Source organism: Manacus candei, unplaced genomic scaffold (assembly GCF_025592945.1).
Source record: "Manacus candei isolate 608988 ecotype Guabito, Panama unplaced genomic scaffold, ASM2559294v1 h1tg000077l, whole genome shotgun sequence".
Lineage (NCBI taxonomy): Eukaryota > Metazoa > Chordata > Aves > Passeriformes > Pipridae > Manacus > Manacus candei.
This window is the reverse complement of record NW_026138125.1, coordinates 8107341-8122641: the sequence shown is the minus strand read 5'-3', so window position 1 is coordinate 8122641 and position 15301 is coordinate 8107341. Positions and strand designations below refer to the sequence as shown.

The following is a 15301-nucleotide window of genomic DNA, read 5'->3' as shown; positions in this document are numbered from 1 at the left end:
ATTTTTTTCTTTGTCGTTATTTAATGCTCTATTTTATGACTAATCATTCTGAAAGTACTAAAAGCAGCTTAATTCCATTTATTACCCCCTTCTCTACCTTCAGTTCAACTCCCTTTCCCTTTGTCCTCCATTCCTCTGGATTTAGGGTGTGAAGTGTAGCATTAAAATTCAAGCATAATGATTTACAAGACCTAAAGGGTGCCTGCTGAAACGTTATGGTTTAAAACAAATTTCCTGTGGCCAGAACAGGTTAACTGATCAGGATAAAACAGCTCATGTGTTCCAACTCCACAAGAGTCCAGCGAGCCCAGGGGCTGACCTGCAGAGGGGGCACTGCAGGCAAACCTGAGTCGAAATGTGGCATGTTGAGAACTGATTTAACATTTCAGTTGGGAAGTCTTCTGCATTAGGTGCAGCCTCGAAGCACCCAGATGTGTATTATCAGCACACAAACTTCACCCCTTTCAGAACCACTTTATTCTTCAGGGAAACTGAGGTTTGGTGGAGCTTTGAGAGGTTTTTCAATTTTTTATCCCTGCAAAACACCAGTTATTTACATTCTGCCTAAACCTGGGGATAACTAATCTGTATCTTATAAAGAAACCAAAATAAGGCAAGACATACAATACTTTTTCTTTTCTATTTTACACTTCTTCATTTCCAATATTTAGAGTCTGGGTTTGTTCATCTCTCAGTCACTCAGAGCCCTGCCCTGCTGGTGTTTGCCATCAAAGCCCAATCTTTAGATTTATTGCAACACTGTTCAAAATAACTATTCATCCAGGAAACCTGAGGACTAATTTTAGGGCTATCCTGAAAGGTGCATCTTTGGAATGTTGGGAGTAGTAAATAGCCACGATACAGCCAAATTACTTATTTAATCATAAAAAACTTCACTGGATTATAAACAGATTTCAAGCTATAGTGCTCTTCTGAGGAGTGTAATTACAGCTAAGAGAACCACTCCATTCTTCTGGCATGCTCCTGGGATCCCTCAGAGCAGGCTAAGGGATAGCTTAGGATAAGGAATAAAGAAATCTGAATTCCTTCTTTGTATCTACAGCAGCTGTACAAGGGTACAGTGTACAAAACCCACCACATAATCCCACAGCAAATTTTGCTTCCAAAACCCCCTTATTTCCTCAAGACCTTAAAAATAAGACAGATAAGATGCAGCTCCCTCAGAGATAGGCAAAAATCAAGTCCATCCCTTAAATGCCACCCTACTCCCAAACAAGAACCTGCACATATATATTCCCACACACACATACGAATTTTTAATTTTTTTTTCCAGTTGCTGGGCTCTGTCTGAGACACCTGCAATTACCAACATCAGCTTTAGCCAGAAGCCTCACAAGCACTACTGGAGCCCAGCGTGTTTCCAGAGTCCCTCCCAGGCCAGAAGCCCCTTTGATGAGCTGATGAAGTGTAAATGCAGTTCTACAAAGGGAAAAGAACTCCCTTTGTAACCCATCTTGTGTAAAGGCCTTTCTGCTGCCAAAAGGTCAGAAACCATATCTTCAGGTGCAAACTAACCAGAATGGTACCACTGGGGAAGTAAATCAGTACTTTAGTTATTTATTTTGGAGGAATCCTCCAAGCCTGCAAGGAATCCATGGCTTGTTGCCTTATCCAAAACACGGCAGGATATTCTGATATTACCTGTCTTGCCCCATTTCCAAGGAAGCCTTATCAAACTTTCTGTCCTGGAAGTGGAAGAGGAGGAGGAACACCACCAATCTGGTGGGACAGCACACCAGCCTGCTGCAATGAAGAGCCAGTCCACCTTCTAGGAACTCTTCCTCTCCGGAATCATTAATTAATTATTTAACTATTAATTAAATAACCCATTATTTAAAGGGGTTTTAACAGAAACCTTTCATGTCTTATGGCAATCTTTAGTATTTGATTGTAATTACTAAATGCTCCTTTTGCAGAGTAACTAATTTTACTGACAATATACAAACTAATTGATCCAGGCCTCATCCAACCCAGAGTGAGAACCACAACCACCTCATCCAGATCCAGTTTAGAAGTTGTCTGCACAGTGGAAGTGCCACAGCAACCCATTGGACATAGCTGGAATCATCAGATTTTCCTGACCTCTTCCTCAAGAAGAAGTGTTCAATCCAAGAAGTGCAGAGCACCATGCCCAGCTGGGAAGTTGTAGGGAATCACCAGAACACTTTCACACGGCACTACACCCACTAGCCAAGAAAACCAACATATTTCCTCCTACCTTCAGTAAGCTACTGTCACAAAAACATAATTTACCTACCAAACTCACGCTCAAGAGGCAAGCTGAGTCCTTCAGGCTGTTGTTCTCCCCTTTAGAGGCTCGATGTACAGGACCTAGAGCCTCACCCCCGTGTTTCTGCCCCCAAAGCCAGCACGACACGAGCACTGGAAGCACAGAGAGCAACGTACCATCGTAGTAGACAATAGCTCCAACCAGCTTGTCCTTGCGCAGCATCGGGAAGAGCTCCAAGGCTCTTGACTTGGTGAGGACGTAACTTCTCTTCAGGCACTGGCTTCCTGCCACCAGGTCATAGAGTTTTATCCCAACCCAGTAGTACGGCAGCTGCCACCACCTGCATGGAAAAAAGTACCCATGAGGTGAAAACAATGAAGAATTTAGAGGTACATGCACACACTGCTATTGTAGCACAGAGCCTGTTGAGTAACAGTGTGTTGTATTACACCAGTTCTACCTCCTACCTTCACACAAGCTCCTGGTACCACAATGTAATGTAAATACTCAAGTCTGAGGTATTGTTTGCTACTGTTTTCAACAGAGCTGCTCACTGCAGTGAGTCAAGCAGATTCAAGGTTTTGTTTGCTCTAGAATTAGGATCTAAACTGGCTTTTTGTACTTCAGGACCACATAAATGCAGTCAATCACTCACCTATGTGAGCTCCAGGTTTCACAAGCCCCTTCCACTAAGTCAGGAATAATAAAGTCAGGAAGGATCTTAATAAAATTAAGACCATTCAGCAAAATCTCCCTGCTCTAAGTAGCTTGTTCCAGTGAGTAACTGTCCTTTGAGATCTGAAAACCTAACCCAAAGCACTTAGACCCTGTTCCTCAGAGGAGAGGGAAACTGTTCTCTCCATACCCAAGCAGCCTGGGGCCATAGGGATGAACACCACATTGCTGAGAACACTGAGATGGGTGTGTTGAAGATAAGGGTGTACTGAGAGAATAGCAAACAACATCCTGGGATTGAGAATTCTTTCCAGCTGCTCCTAACTGAGGTGCTGGAAGGGCCCCAAAGAGCTGCACCTCAAAGTAGCCTAAGAAACCTTCGTGTTTCTACAGCCCAGCAACATCTCACCCGCTGGAGGGCAGAGCTTGTGACAGCTTTGGGGACGTGCTTTGGGAAGGGGGACCTGGGAACTTCTCCAGGGACGTGGATTGCTTGTCAGCAGGCACGGGAAAGGGAAGATGGCCGAGCAGGGCTTACTTGTAGATGGGCAGCATGATGGGCAGCGGAGCGGAGAGGTGCGGGGCGCTCTGCAGCAGGTGGGCACGCTCCTCCAGAGCCTCCTTCACCATCCTGTACTGCAAACAGAGGGCCAGGTCAGCCACACCCACCCAGCTCCAACCCACCGGCAATCCCACCCTAACGCCAAGCTGCAAATGCAGAAGGGTTCTTCTCCAGGCCAATCAATGTACATCAACATGAAGTTGTTCTTTGGCAAAAAAGGTTGGTTTCTACATCTGGATAACTGCACAGTTTAGATATTTTCCCCTGAAAATCACCATTTCTGTAGCAGTGCTACAACTGCCAAAACATACTTTGAGAGGTTTCAACGGGAAGACAATGCAATTCCTCAAAACAGGAATACCAGGCTTCCAACAACACAGGAATACACAAAAGCAATTATACATAATCACTCATTTACCATATTTTCTTTCCCCTTGCCAAAATACACCTCTTATTTACCATCTTTTTCCCTATGACAAAATAAATCACTCATTTACAATATTTTTTCTTCATTCCAAGTTAAATCATTCCTTTACTATGTTTTCTTTCCCCATTCCAGAACAAGGACAGACAGACCCACTCCCCCAGATTCTGATCATGACAAGTAGAAAGCTCTTTTTATTCTGAGACCAGCCCTGTCCCTGCCTTCCTGGCCCCAGATCCAGCACAAACAATTACCTGCTCGAAATCCAACTTCATGATGGCCTTCTGGAGGTACCTCACCCCACCATGGATCAATTTAGTGCTCCTGCTGCTGGTCCCCGATGAGAAATCATACCTTTCTAGAAGGGCTGTTTTTAGTCCTGTGTTACCAGAAAACCAAATTAACTTCTTAAATTACACAATTTGTATGTAATTCATTAAAGACACTTCTCTAGGGTAGAGACAATCACAAGAAAAATTACTCTGTACATGGATGAATTTGTATTCAAAGTGTAGTGCACTGTCTATATTGTAATGAAAAATTTTAGCCTCCTTCCTGAGGGAAAAGTCAAACCAGAACTTAAACAGAAGCACATTAAAAGCTGGATATTTCACAATGGAAAGGCATTACAGCACATTACAGGGGCCACGCTCCCGCAAGCAAATGAGAGCTTGGATGCACGGCAGGGACAGAGGGTTTGCATGGACACTTCCAACTCCTTGCAGCAGAGAGCTCTACACCTCTTGCACTAACAATTTAAACAGCATTCCACAGAGGGAGACAGCTGACAGCTTTGCTTGCTTACAGTTTGCCTGAGGTGCCCAAAACCAGGCGAGAGCCGGCCCTGGGCACCTTCAGGGAGAGCTCACCAGGGAATGTGGGCACACCCAGAATTCTGACACAACAGGAAATATCTGATCAGGCTTATCACAGAATCCTTTGGGTTGGAAAATCCCTCCAGGATCATCCAGTCCCCCCTGTGCCCATTCCCCACCTTGTCCCCCAGCCCAGAGCACTGAGTGCCACGGCCAGGCCTTCCTTGGGCACCTCCAGGGCTGGGCACTCCAAACCACCCTGGGCAGCCCCTGCCAAGGCCTGACCACCCTTTCCAGGAGGAAATTCCTCCTGATGTCCAACCTGACCCTCCCCTGGCACAGCCTGAGGCCGTTCCCTCTCCTCCTGTCCCTTGTTCCCTGAGAGCAGAGCCCGACCCCCCCCGGCTCCCCCCTCCTGTCAGGGGGTTGCAGAGCCAGAAGGTCCCCCCTGAGCCTCCTTTTCTCCAGGCTGAGCCCCCCCAGCTCCCTCAGCCCCTCCTGCTGCTCCAGACCCTTCCCCAGCTCCATTTCCTTCCCCTGGCTCCAGCCCCTCACTGTCTCTCTTGTCATGAGGGGCTCAGAACTGGACACAGTACTGGAAGTGCCTCAGCAGTGTCCACCAGAGATTTTAACATCTACTGGTCTCCCAAAACTTTTCAGTCCTTAAAAAAAAAATCTAATTATTACTAGTAACTTCCAAAGATCAGAGCAATATATTTTTGTCAAATGTGACTTAAGATTAATGGACACAATCAGAAAAAATTTGGTGAAGATTTATCAAACACATGAAAAGCAAAATTTGTTGTTAAGTGAAGCAAACACAATAAAAGAGCAAGTTCCATGAACGAACAGCAATGAGAGGCAACTCATTAACCAAATGCCCAGGAATATTTCACACCTCAGAAATCTCCTGACATAATCAGAATATCCAAGAAAAGGATAAACAGAGATTAACTGTAATAATTTCTACCTGCTTTACAGCTGCCTTTTCTGCCACAGCACACTGGTGGCACTTCCAGTGCATTTGCTTAAACTCACCTTCCCTTGTCCTTTCCCCAAGTTAAGGCTCCACAAAAAGTTAACATCAACCCTGCTGTTCCTGGGAGCCTCTGAAACCAGTTACCAGCTAATGTCCCCAGGGTGGGGCAATGGGAGCAGGGAGCTGCTGTATGGACCTTCTTCAAGTTCCCTGTACCTCCTGAGAGCAGAAGTTGTATAACCAGCATTCAGGGCACACCTCCTCTACCTTCGAGGAGATTTGAAAAGCCAGTCTTATAAGTTTATTATAAAGAACAAGCCTGCAACTGAACTTCCAGGCCCTTACCTCTGGTGGCTGCATCCAGAGCACAGCCACAGCCTGTTGCTCCTCCTCCTATGACAATGACATCAAATTCACTGTTGGTTTGCAGGGCCAAAATCTGCTGTTCTCTCGTGGGGAGCTGGTTCTTCACTGGGACAACCTCTGCAGCCTGAACCTCCACCAAGGCACCCTGCAAAGATTAAACACAGCCCACGATAAAGGGAAATAAAGGGAAAATTAAGATTTAGGAAAACCCAAGTTTGGCAGTTCCCAGCATGACCCCTGTTTTTCCCCCAAACACAGTGCTTGTGGCTGCCATGGGCTGCCATCCTTCCCCCAGCCCAGCCCTCCTGGGGCACAGCCTCACCTGAGCTGCATTAAGTGCTCATCCCCCTGTGCCCAGGCTCGGCTGCAAACGCTGGGAACAAAGGTCTCCTCATTAGGAGCTGTTTAAAGCCGGCTCAGCCCTCAAACAGAGCCGAGCTCCCGGCGCTCCAGGCACACACAGACAGCGGAGCAGGGAAGCAGGGAGGTGAATCCTGATGAGCCTCCCCATTAGTCTCCCCTCGCTCTCCCTCCCGTGTTTACACAACAACATGTGGCTGCTGGCAAAGATCACCGGGTGAGGGACAGACTTTGGGTGCTTCAAAAAATTCAGCTGCCACGTTATTCACTTGGCCGTGCAATTCTTCCCATTCCCACCTACTGCTGCCTCCTGCCCTGCTCTCTCCCCTGCCCTGGCCTCTCCAGCAGTGCTAAAAGCTTTTATATCCCACAGAGTATTGTAGAAACATATCATAGAATCCCAGAGTGGTTTGGGTTGGAAGGGACCTTAAAGCCTGTCTTGTCCCACCCCCTGCCATGGGCAGGGACACCTTCCACTAGCCCAGATTGCTCCAAGCCCTGTCCAGCTTGGCCTTGGACACTTCCAGGGATCCAGGGGCAGCCACAGCTTCTCTGGGCAACCTGATTTTACATCTCAGAGGGGTCCATGCAGGGATGAGGAGTCCACAACCTCTATAAAGTATGGAACAGTGATACAGTTCCAGTACCTGTTTTTCCAGGGGGTCATGGACACAAGGATGGAGACAGTGAGAGGATCCAGCCGTTCCTGTCTCCACTCCTTCCTTGGTGGCTCTAAGACATCCCTCTGCCCTGTGCTCCACAGAGGTTTGCTGTGAGCCTCCAGCCACGGCTCTCAGAGTTTCCTCTCCCAAAAGGGGACAGAACTTGAAGCACATCTAAATTTTCCTGCTGAACACCCAAACATGCTCTGATTGCAGAGCCAAGGTTGGCTCCTGCTCCCCCTGGGTGAGCTGCTGCTGCAGCAGTGCTGGGTCATCCCAGTGAGTGCAGCCAGGCAGCTGCTGCCAACTTCCCAGCTTCCCTAAACACCACTCTGCGACTCCCAGACAGCACTGACCAGCAGGAAACTGGGAAGACTAAAACCACCTGTGGCTCACTCTCACACAAGTTTTGGCTGGCCAAGCTCAGTTGGTGACCTTCAGAGAAGGCAAAATCCCCACCTCCAAATTAGCTTTGCACTGGGTTTCCAGACAATATTCCAGGTGTACAACTTAACTTCAGGAAAATAAGAGAACACCAGAAAAGCCAAACTCAGAGTACAAGAAGTACTGGTGTCAGTCGGGTTTGACTCTATGTTTTGGTTTGATTTTAAACACATTTTTTACAACAAATGGCTCAAAGCAGAACCAGAGTAGAGTCCCCAGCATCCAGCCCCTGGTATTGCCAGAGTCTGGAGATTAGCCCTGGAATATAAGCAGAGTGATTAGCACCAGGAATTGATATAGATATGATGCATCTTGCTGTCAATTAAATGGGGGAGTGAAGAAAAGCTGCACACAGGGATTCCATCTGCAGTAACGTGATTAGTTTGGCAGTGAACAAGTGTGTTTACTGAAATAAGCAATTGCTGTTTATATCTACAATTTCTCAGGCAAGAGTTCCCTGAATGGTTTTGATTACACTCTTAGTGAGAGGAATGTAGTTTGGCAGTTTGAATTTAATCATCAAGTTATAAAGTGATCTAGTAATCCATAAGCCAGTGCTCTTGTTAATTTGCTACTGTAAATCTCCAGGTAGGTTTGCAGAGTCAAATTCATCATCCTTATTCTCTTAAACAAAAAAAAAATCAAGTAATTAAAACTCCCCTAAGCAGCCCCCAATGCATTATCATATTATCTCACTATTGGATTCACCTTGCTGAGCAATTCCCACTGACCAACAACGCACTTCCACACAGGGAAGAGAGGATTGGGAAAGTACAACAATGTCTTACAACTCCACACCAAAGCAGTGCCTTTCCCCTTGGTGATCACAGGGAGGGAGGGGAAGAAAAGCTATCAGTGTTTGCCAGCTCAACTTGGTACATCCCAGAACACCCCATCATACCTGGCCCATCAATTCAGTCAGGAAGCAAGAGGATCTGGTACTTCCACCTCTCTGTCACCACTGGTGTTGAAGTGCTGGTGGAACAGCTGGCAAAGGCTCACTGTGTCCCCTGGGCATTCCAGGGGTTGAGCATTTGGGCCAAATCACGGGCCCAAACCCAGACTGGTTTGGGTTGGAGGGACCTTAAAGCCCATCCAGTTCCACCCCCTGCCATGGGCAGGGACACCTTCCACCAGCCCAGGCTGCTCCAAGCCCTGTCCAACCTGGCCTTGGACACTTCCAGGGATCCAGGGACAGCCACAGCTTCTCTGGGCAACAAGAGGTTTATATTTACAGTGGTAACACTGAGAAAATATCAGTCTACACACACTTCTGCTTTACCCAGAAGCAGTTCTGTAGAGACCAGTTTCCTCAGTCCCTGCACCACCTGCAGCTCCAGCCAGTGAGGCTGCACCAGCCTGACCAACCTCCACAAGGGAATGGATATTCCATGTGAAAGCTCCATTCCTGGGTGCTCACTGAACAAGGTTTGGCTTGAGTTAGTGTCACTCCTGCTTATTCCTTCACACACAGCACTATGCTTTCCCAGCCTATTAATTCAGTGACTATCCCAGGGATCAGGTTACTGGAAAAGACACCAAAATGCAATATCCATCTATCAGCTCCTGAGTTAAATCCAGCCACAGTTCTGTCATGTCAACACATGTCCCCATCTTCCCTTTGCTCAGCAGGGACCATGTGTGGTCAGGAAACCCAATACACAACCAGGGCCAGTCACTAACTGCTGGTACAGCTTCACATGCCGTACACAGAGACATGTTCCCTGCATGGATTGCCTCAAAGGAAGGAATTCCTCCCTGGGAGGGTGGGGAGGCCCTGGCAGAGGTTGCCCAGAGAAGCTGTGGCTGCCCCTGGATCCCTGGAAGTGTCCAAGGCCAGGTTGGACAGGGCTTGGAGCAACCTGGGCTAGTGGCCGGTGTCCCCACCCATGGCAGGGGGTGGAATGAGGTGAGTTTTAAGGTTCCTTCAAATCCAAACTGTTCTGGGATTCTGTGATTCAACTGCAGTTGCAGAAACGTGCTCCAAAATGTCAGCACACGTGTGCATACAGGAAAATCAGCTGGGATGAGAATCAGTTGGGATCTTGAAAACCAGGACAGACGTGGATCAGTGGAGTGTTTTGTTTCCAAGGTGTAAACACTTGATACACGGCCAAGGTTAGGGGTGCTACCTGTGCCACTCTCCTCCCAGCACACCCCGCAAGGACAACTTCAACTTCTCCATCAGCAATTGCCAACACTCCTCTCTTTCAGTGGAAAAACACTCTCTAGTGCTCAACTGAAAATCCAAACGATCCTTTTCTGACTGATCCCGCACAACAGGTTTAGAAACCATGGGGACAAGTGGTTCTGTCATTTTGACACCAAGATGACATTCAGTAAAATCCTGGGGTTCAGTCACTCTCTGGAAGTTCATAATGGCCATCCATTCCCAAAAAATGGGAATTCCCTGAATTCTGAAATACTGAACGTGCAACAGTGAGCTCTCCAGGTGACTTTTCCTTTCCAACTCCTTCTCTTATTTAACAGCCCTAAAATTTGCAGCTGCCATTTCTGGCAGTACTGAAGCCAGGTTGTGAAAACTTGGGATAAAGACTCCAGAGAGAGTTCAAAGCAGCACTATCAGCTCCAAGCAAGGCAGGAAGCACCATGGGGACCTCACTTGAGAGCTGGGGTTTATTTTCTGCAACAGTATCTGAAGCCATAAGGATCCTGGCTTATCCACTTCCCAGCTAGGCTCCCCAGAAATGACTCATCTCATTCCCAGCTGTTCCTCCTCCCCACAGAAACAGCCAGAAGAGGGATTTAAAAGGCATGTAGATGTGTCATGTGGGGACAGGGGTCAGTGGTGGCCTTGGCAGTGCTGGGGGAATGGTTGGACTCAGTCTGAGAGGGCTTTCCCAGCCTCCACAAGTCTGTGGGTCTGTGATGGAGAAGGGAGTTAAAGAGCACGGCCACACTGACCCCGCTGTGAGGAGCAGACATCCCAGGGAAGCCTATTTTCTACCACAGCAAGATCCAACACACAGACTGGCACTGGAATCTACTGCACCTTTCTGCTCCCACTGCTGGACTGTACCAGCAGGTCTCCAGCACCCTCCCTGCCTGCAGGGAACTGACTCTGCCTGTGCCACAGTGACCTCGAGCACAGCCCTGCAGTGACCCCCGAGCTCACCAGTGCCTGGGCTGTGCCCACCAGGGACAACAGGAGCCGTCCCACAGACTGCCTTGGCACAGATCCTGCCCCCAAACTGCTTCCACCCCATGAACTGAACAGGAGGTGGCACTGCCACTGTTTTGGAGCCGAGATGTTCAGAGGCAGTGCTGGTGGTTTCACTTCCACATTCTAAGCTTGAAAATACTGTCCAGACTCAGCGCTTATACTTCCATCAGGACTTTCCACTCCTCCCGCAACCAAGTAAAACCCCCAGTACCACCCAAAGGTCACTTTTTAAGCATGAAAAATGATTTACAAGCACCACACTTCCCCACCAGTCACAGACCCACGCCAGGGAAGCAGCTTTAATGCCAAGATCAGCTCCTGCCAAACCAAGCCAAGAGGCTCTTGGCACTCCTCCCCAAACAAAACCATTCCTACGAGCCTGACATACGCTCCGACAGATTTTAAGTTTCATATTTTATCAGAAATCATAATTAATACTTACGTGTTTGTTTCTATACTGAGAAAATTGAGAGAGGCCAAAAACTGTTGCTATGGCACCTCCTCCAATGAGAGCAGTTCCTTTCACTGCCTTCCGAAATGCCATTTTTTACTGGAAGAAAAGAAGATAAAAATTAAATCAGCAGATTTACCATGTCAGAATCTGGGCTACACAGGAGAGACCATTTGCAGAAACTAATGACAATGTTGTGACAAGTTGAAATTTAGAGTAGCAATGTCTTAATTAGCGATTTTCATTGCAATATTAATAATTTCTAAACAAAGTCTAGACAGAGGCAAGCCAGAGTGCTCTGGTGCTTGCTGTGAAAGCTGAATGACAAGAGTATTCAGATCTGAGGAGATTTGTACACACCCCCACAGTGACACTCCTGTCTGTGACGAGTACTTCCAATACCATGGCAAAGGCAGACCAGGAACAGCCTGTCCTCAGCTGTCAGGCCACCAAATCCTTGTCCCAACACCCCAGTGGATCTACTCCACAACATCACCCTTAGCTACCCTCCCATCCCATCGAACTCCTGCTACAATCCCATTAGCCTAAGAGCACTCCATCCTGCTTTCCAGCTGGGAATTACACATCAGCACAGCCCGTCCTACCCCGGAATGGTGTCTGGTCAGGATGCGGGTCCCTCAGTGAGAGGCAGCAGCACAGACAGGGACAAGACTAAGCGGCTGGAAAGCAGCACAGCACTTTATCATCCAGTTCCAGAGGGTTTAAAACCAGCCCTATGTGGGTCAGGCTAATTCTTAATAGACCCAGTGTTCGGATCCTGAATGAAAAATTTGCATGGGACTGACCTGAATCTTAAGCAGGCACAACCTACTCCATCTTCCCCGGCCCGCGGGGCTCGTGTGGTGTTGGAGACAACACTCACCCCGTGAGAGGGACTCCTGTCAGCATTCCGGGCCCTCTGGACACGGACACACCTCTGTCCAGGGCACAGCCTGCCCCAGCACTGCCCAGACAGCAGATTTAGCACCAATACAGCTTAAAGCAGACGTGGGCAATGTGTGCAGCCCCGTGCCAAGAGCGGGACACCAGTGGATTGACAACATGGCAGGAGCAGCTCCGGGGCAGGAGCAGGGGGCCAGGGCAGCTCCCCATGCCAGGGCTGGGCTGGGGGTCCTGCAGCCTCCCCTGAGGCTTGTCAGGACACAAACACACAACCAGGGCACTTCACTGACCTGCTCATACGCCTGCACATGCTGTACACAGAGACACGTTCCCAGAATGGATTGTCCCAAAAGAAGGAATCCTTCCCTGGGAGGGTGGGCAGGCCCTGGCACAGGTTGCCCAGAGAAGCTGTGGCTGCCCCTGGATCCCTGGAAGTGTCCAAGGCCAGGTTGGACGGGGCTTGGAGCAAGCTGGGCTGGTGGAAGGTGTCCCTGCCCGTGGCAGTGGATGGGACTGGATAGGCTTTAAGGTCCCTTCCCACCCAAACCTTAACCTCATCCCTGTAAGCACAGACAACACTCATCCCTGCTTCCTGTGCCCTTGCTTAGACCTCTCCTGACACTTTGAAAAACAGGGACATACCTGCCAGAGTTACACCATTACCCTTTCATGGAATCAGAGCAGCACACAGTACACAAACCACTGACTAAAAGCCCCAGTGATCATTGCTACACCAGCTTGCTATAAAAAATGCAGCTTCCTAGACAACTCTGAAGGTATTTTTTTTTCAACAAGAAAATCATTATCTTAGGACTGCGAGTTTTACTGGGCCTTTTTAATAGGCATTTTATCAGTACTTGTAAAAATCCAAAAAACCAAAAAAACAACCCCCCTTCCAAGTTTTTAAAACTGAAGAAATATTGTAGCTGTTTGACCTTTACGCCTTTAGTTTTATATTAAAAAATATTACTGCATCAACCTGAATCTATAGTTTCTCTCACTGTCAATCACACTAGAAATGTCACTGTATATATAACTGAAAAAAAACAACCAAAAATCCCCCGAAGTTGTGTAGTAGATTTCTAAACTGTCTGTGGGACAATTCTGCACAGCCTGAAATCAGTCAAGAGAAATCAACTCCACCCTCACTCCAGTACTGAGTTACAGACACCTTCTGCTGTATGGCAGCACCCAGCAATCTCTACTGCCAATTCAGGCCATTAACTGTCCCTGTACGTATCAAAAAAAGGACAGCCAGCCTTCAGAATTTAATTAATTCCTTTATCCCCTTCACAGCAACTCAGGGAACACCAATGGCGAGCGCTGGGCACGACCACGGTGCGGCACACAGGGAATAGGGTCAGGATGGCCCCCAGTAGGAGCTGACCCTGCTCTCACTGTGGATACAGCCGCCCTAACCACACTGAAGGGACACTGGATGTGCCACAGAGAACAGTTCTGCCACTGTGATCGTGCAGGTAACATTTATAACACACACAGGGCCGGGTGCTGGCTGTACAGGAGGGATCTCTGGCCTCAGCCCTCGGGAAGGGGCTCCCCTCTGCTCACCCCACACCGGGGGCGTGTGGCATTAGCTCTCCTCAGAGCTGAGAGCCCGATTACAGGCAATTCTCCAGAGAAAGGAACTCTCCCAGGAGCCCTGCTGCTCAAATTGCCACATCAATCTTGCTCACCATTCCTGTGAGAAGCTTATTCAGGGACAAAAAGGAAAACAGGGCTTAAGGTAAACCACTCCAGCGCAAAGCCAGACAGGCATTCCAACCTGCAGACGGGGCTTTTACACCTGGAACAGCTCAATTGCATCCCAGGAACCCAGGAGCCCACATCTGGGAGGTCTGAGCAGATGTGTCTGGATGAGCTTGGGGCATTAGCAGGGGCTGCAGAGCCCGGACAGTCCTCTGGCACCGACGTGCCAGGCTGGTCTGGGCTCTGCCCTGGGCTCTGCTGGGGCACAGAACATCTCCTGTGGCTTCCCCCGGAAAGGATCAGCGCTGCAGGTGGGAAATGGTACGTCACAAGGATGGATCAAACGCTGCCCCAGCAGCCACAAAACCAGAGGGAAATTAGAGGCTCCAAACATACATTTGTGGGGTTTTCCTCCAGCACTGTCCCAGACGGCTGGGAAAGGCTGCTGGGAGAGGCTGCTGTCGGCTTTGAGCAGGACACACCAGGGCACAGATGAAAGGGGAAGGAATGCAGCCCATGTGGTTCCCAGGGAAGAGCCTATGCTTCCAAACCCCTCCTTTTCTGCGAGCAGGTACTGAAACCTGCTTCTCTTCCAAGCTGAGATCAATAGCTTGTGACGGCAATAGAATTTTATTTTAATAGCAATTATAACAGCAACCAGCATGAGAAGCACTACAGTCAGAAATAAGTCATCTTTCCATCACACAAATATTCTGAGTCACCTTTCAAACCAGCTCAAGCAGGGTACAGTGTTTTAGTGCTGTCAGCACCATCTGACACTGTAAATCTGCATGTTAGCCTGACTCTTGGTTTTGATAGAGGCCATAAATGGCACCTTTGGACCCATGCCCTTGCTTGGAGGGTGGGCTGAGGTTCTTGACAGGCTCTAGAACAAGCTGTGGCAGGAGCAGGAGCCCTTGACTGGCACGGGAGGAGCCAGGGGCATGTGACAAGCAGCAGGTACTGCACAGAGTTATCTGTCCAAGGAGTTCAATAACCCCAGGGAACAGTTCCCAGGGAACCAGCTGAGCGTTGGTAAAGATTCACAGGGACAGGACATTAGCTTCAAGTGGAACTAAAGGTTCCTGATAACAAGAAACAGCCTTTAAACTTGAAAGGAAACCAAGGGGCAGGGGGAGTTAGTCTATGTGAAACAGAAATTACACAAAAGATTTGTCAGCACAAGTTCCCACTTTCAGTTTCCAAAAGTTACAAAAGTTAATAATACAAACCACCTCACATTAGGAACTGCTCCCTCCTCAGTGCATTCCTTAACCAGTAGCTCAGCATACAACAGTCACTTCCAGAGGAGTGTCCCACTCCAGATCCAGGCTGGTGACCAGCTCCCTGCCCCAGCAAGGTCCCTGGTGACCTCACCAGCTAACAGACCCTGGGTCTCCTGTGTCACAGGCAAGGGCTCCCCTTCATCCTTTAATACACTCCTTACACTGCTCCACTTTCAGCCCCACGGTTCAAACCCAAACACCTACAAAGCACCGTTTATATTCTGGTTTTCAA

General features: G+C 48.4%; 1 protein-coding gene across 6 annotated transcripts in view; it reads right to left on the bottom strand.

Annotated features, from left to right (window-relative positions):
* Window positions 1–15301, bottom strand: part of GPD2 (glycerol-3-phosphate dehydrogenase 2) — a 49857-nt gene that overhangs the window by 28475 nt on the left and 6081 nt on the right. For 5 of the 6 annotated variants that reach the window (XM_051810159.1, XM_051810165.1, XM_051810163.1 and 2 more), the window contains exons 2-6: window positions 11165–11272; window positions 6052–6217; window positions 4167–4291; window positions 3465–3562; window positions 2428–2591 (exon numbers count right to left, since the gene is read on the bottom strand). In XM_051810159.1, coding sequence (XP_051666119.1) covers window positions 2428–2591; window positions 3465–3562; window positions 4167–4291; window positions 6052–6217; window positions 11165–11266 — 655 coding nt within the window. In that variant the 5' untranslated portion in view covers window positions 11267–11272. Of the gene's footprint in view, window positions 1–2427; window positions 2592–3464; window positions 3563–4166; window positions 4292–6051; window positions 6218–11164; window positions 11273–11778; window positions 11800–15301 lie in introns of those variants that run through there. The other variant, XM_051810160.1, reaches the window with a different exon arrangement.